Source organism: Fulmarus glacialis, unplaced genomic scaffold (assembly GCF_000690835.1).
Source record: "Fulmarus glacialis isolate BGI_N327 unplaced genomic scaffold, ASM69083v1 scaffold27294, whole genome shotgun sequence".
In the NCBI taxonomy this organism is placed as follows: Eukaryota; Metazoa; Chordata; class Aves; order Procellariiformes; family Procellariidae; genus Fulmarus; species Fulmarus glacialis.
Window position 1 is genome coordinate 7,575 of NW_009210298.1, and position 1,346 is coordinate 8,920.

A 1,346-nucleotide genomic window follows, 5' to 3' on the forward strand; every position below is an offset into this window, starting at 1 on the left:
TCTGCCCAGCCCGGAGAATTGAAGGAACCGTGACTAAGGCTCCCCCGGCACAGGCACACACCAGCAACTCACATGCAGGAGGGAGCTCCCAGTTCTCGGATGTATTTGCATTCGCCGTGAATACAGAAATCCTTGTACTTCCGCAGGCACGGGTCTCTCTTCCTCCCCAGGCCTTTGCCTTTTCTTCTTTTATTCCCGTTCCCTTTTTTTTTGGGAGTAACCAGGCCTCGTGACTAAGGCTCCCCCGGCACAGGCACACACCAGCAACTCACATGCAGGAGGGAGCTCCCAGTTCTCGGATGTATTTGCATTCGCCGTGAATACAGAAATCCTTGTACTTCCGCAGGCACGGGTCTCTCTTCCTCCCCAGGCCTTTGCCTTTTCTTCTTTTATTCCCGTTCCCTTTTTTTTTGGGAGTAACCAGGCCTTGAGGCTTTGACAGGAAAGCAACTGGAAAATAATTTGGGAAGGAGAAAACAGCGGTCAGATCACCTCCGTGCGTCAGCCGAAGAGGAGGCAGAGCAGCAAACCCGGGGCTGCTGCGGCCAGCTCAGCCCTGGCACTCCCGCAGCCTTTTGTGCAGCGATCTGCCCCCAAGCAGAGGGGTTTTTTTTCCTTTTTTTTTTTTTTTTAGCTTCTCACAAATATCATGGCCTTTCCGATTCATAAGAACAAGTCTCAAGGAAAGAAAGGAATGAGGGAAAGGGGGAACAGAGCTTTATGCATCTCAAATGTTCCTATTATATGCACCAGTTTCTACTGAACACAGAAAATTGCTAATTGCCCCTTTATCTGGCTTTTATTTCCCTGATAAGTGTGGTCTTTTGTAAGACCCTGATGGACTCGCCTTCCTGTAGGTACAAGGATGCCTACATCTTTGCTCACCTGGAACAGGATTAAGAGAGCAAGCCTAGCTTAGTTTTTGGTTTTGCAGAGCCAAAGAGATGGCAAGAGCAGCATTCCCATGAATTACAAAGGTATGTTTTAATTGCGGTGCAGAGACCGGTGGCTTTTGGTGCAAAGCCAGCTCCCTGCTGGGTTGGTGGGAACCAGAGCACTGAGCTCTTCACCTGGACACAGACTGAAACCAGCCAATGTTACTGGGATAGTTTTAAGACATGCAGATGCCCAAAACATCAGCCCCTAGCTTGATCTCGCAAGGTGCCAAGATGCTAGAGAGCACTCATTGCTCCGAGAGGGGCTTTTCAGCTCCCCCCGAACCACAGCGCTTAATAACTCTGGTGAGCCCGGGGGAATATGAACTAAGCCCTGCGCTGCTCGGGAAGGAGAGGGCGGCCGAGTCTAACCTGGCAAGTTGTAACCTGCCTAGTTCCTTCTCAGCCGCT

General features: G+C 50.7%; 1 protein-coding gene across 1 annotated transcript in view; it reads right to left on the bottom strand.

Annotated features, from left to right (window-relative positions):
• Positions 1-450, bottom strand: part of HBEGF (heparin-binding EGF-like growth factor) — a gene marked incomplete at its 5' end in the record, with an annotated part of 2,797 nt that extends 2,347 nt beyond the window's left edge. The window contains one exon of the mRNA XM_009577135.1: positions 273-450. Coding sequence (XP_009575430.1) covers positions 273-450 — 178 coding nt within the window. The remainder of the gene's footprint in view (positions 1-272) is intronic.
• Between the last annotated feature and the right edge of the window lie 896 nt (positions 451-1,346).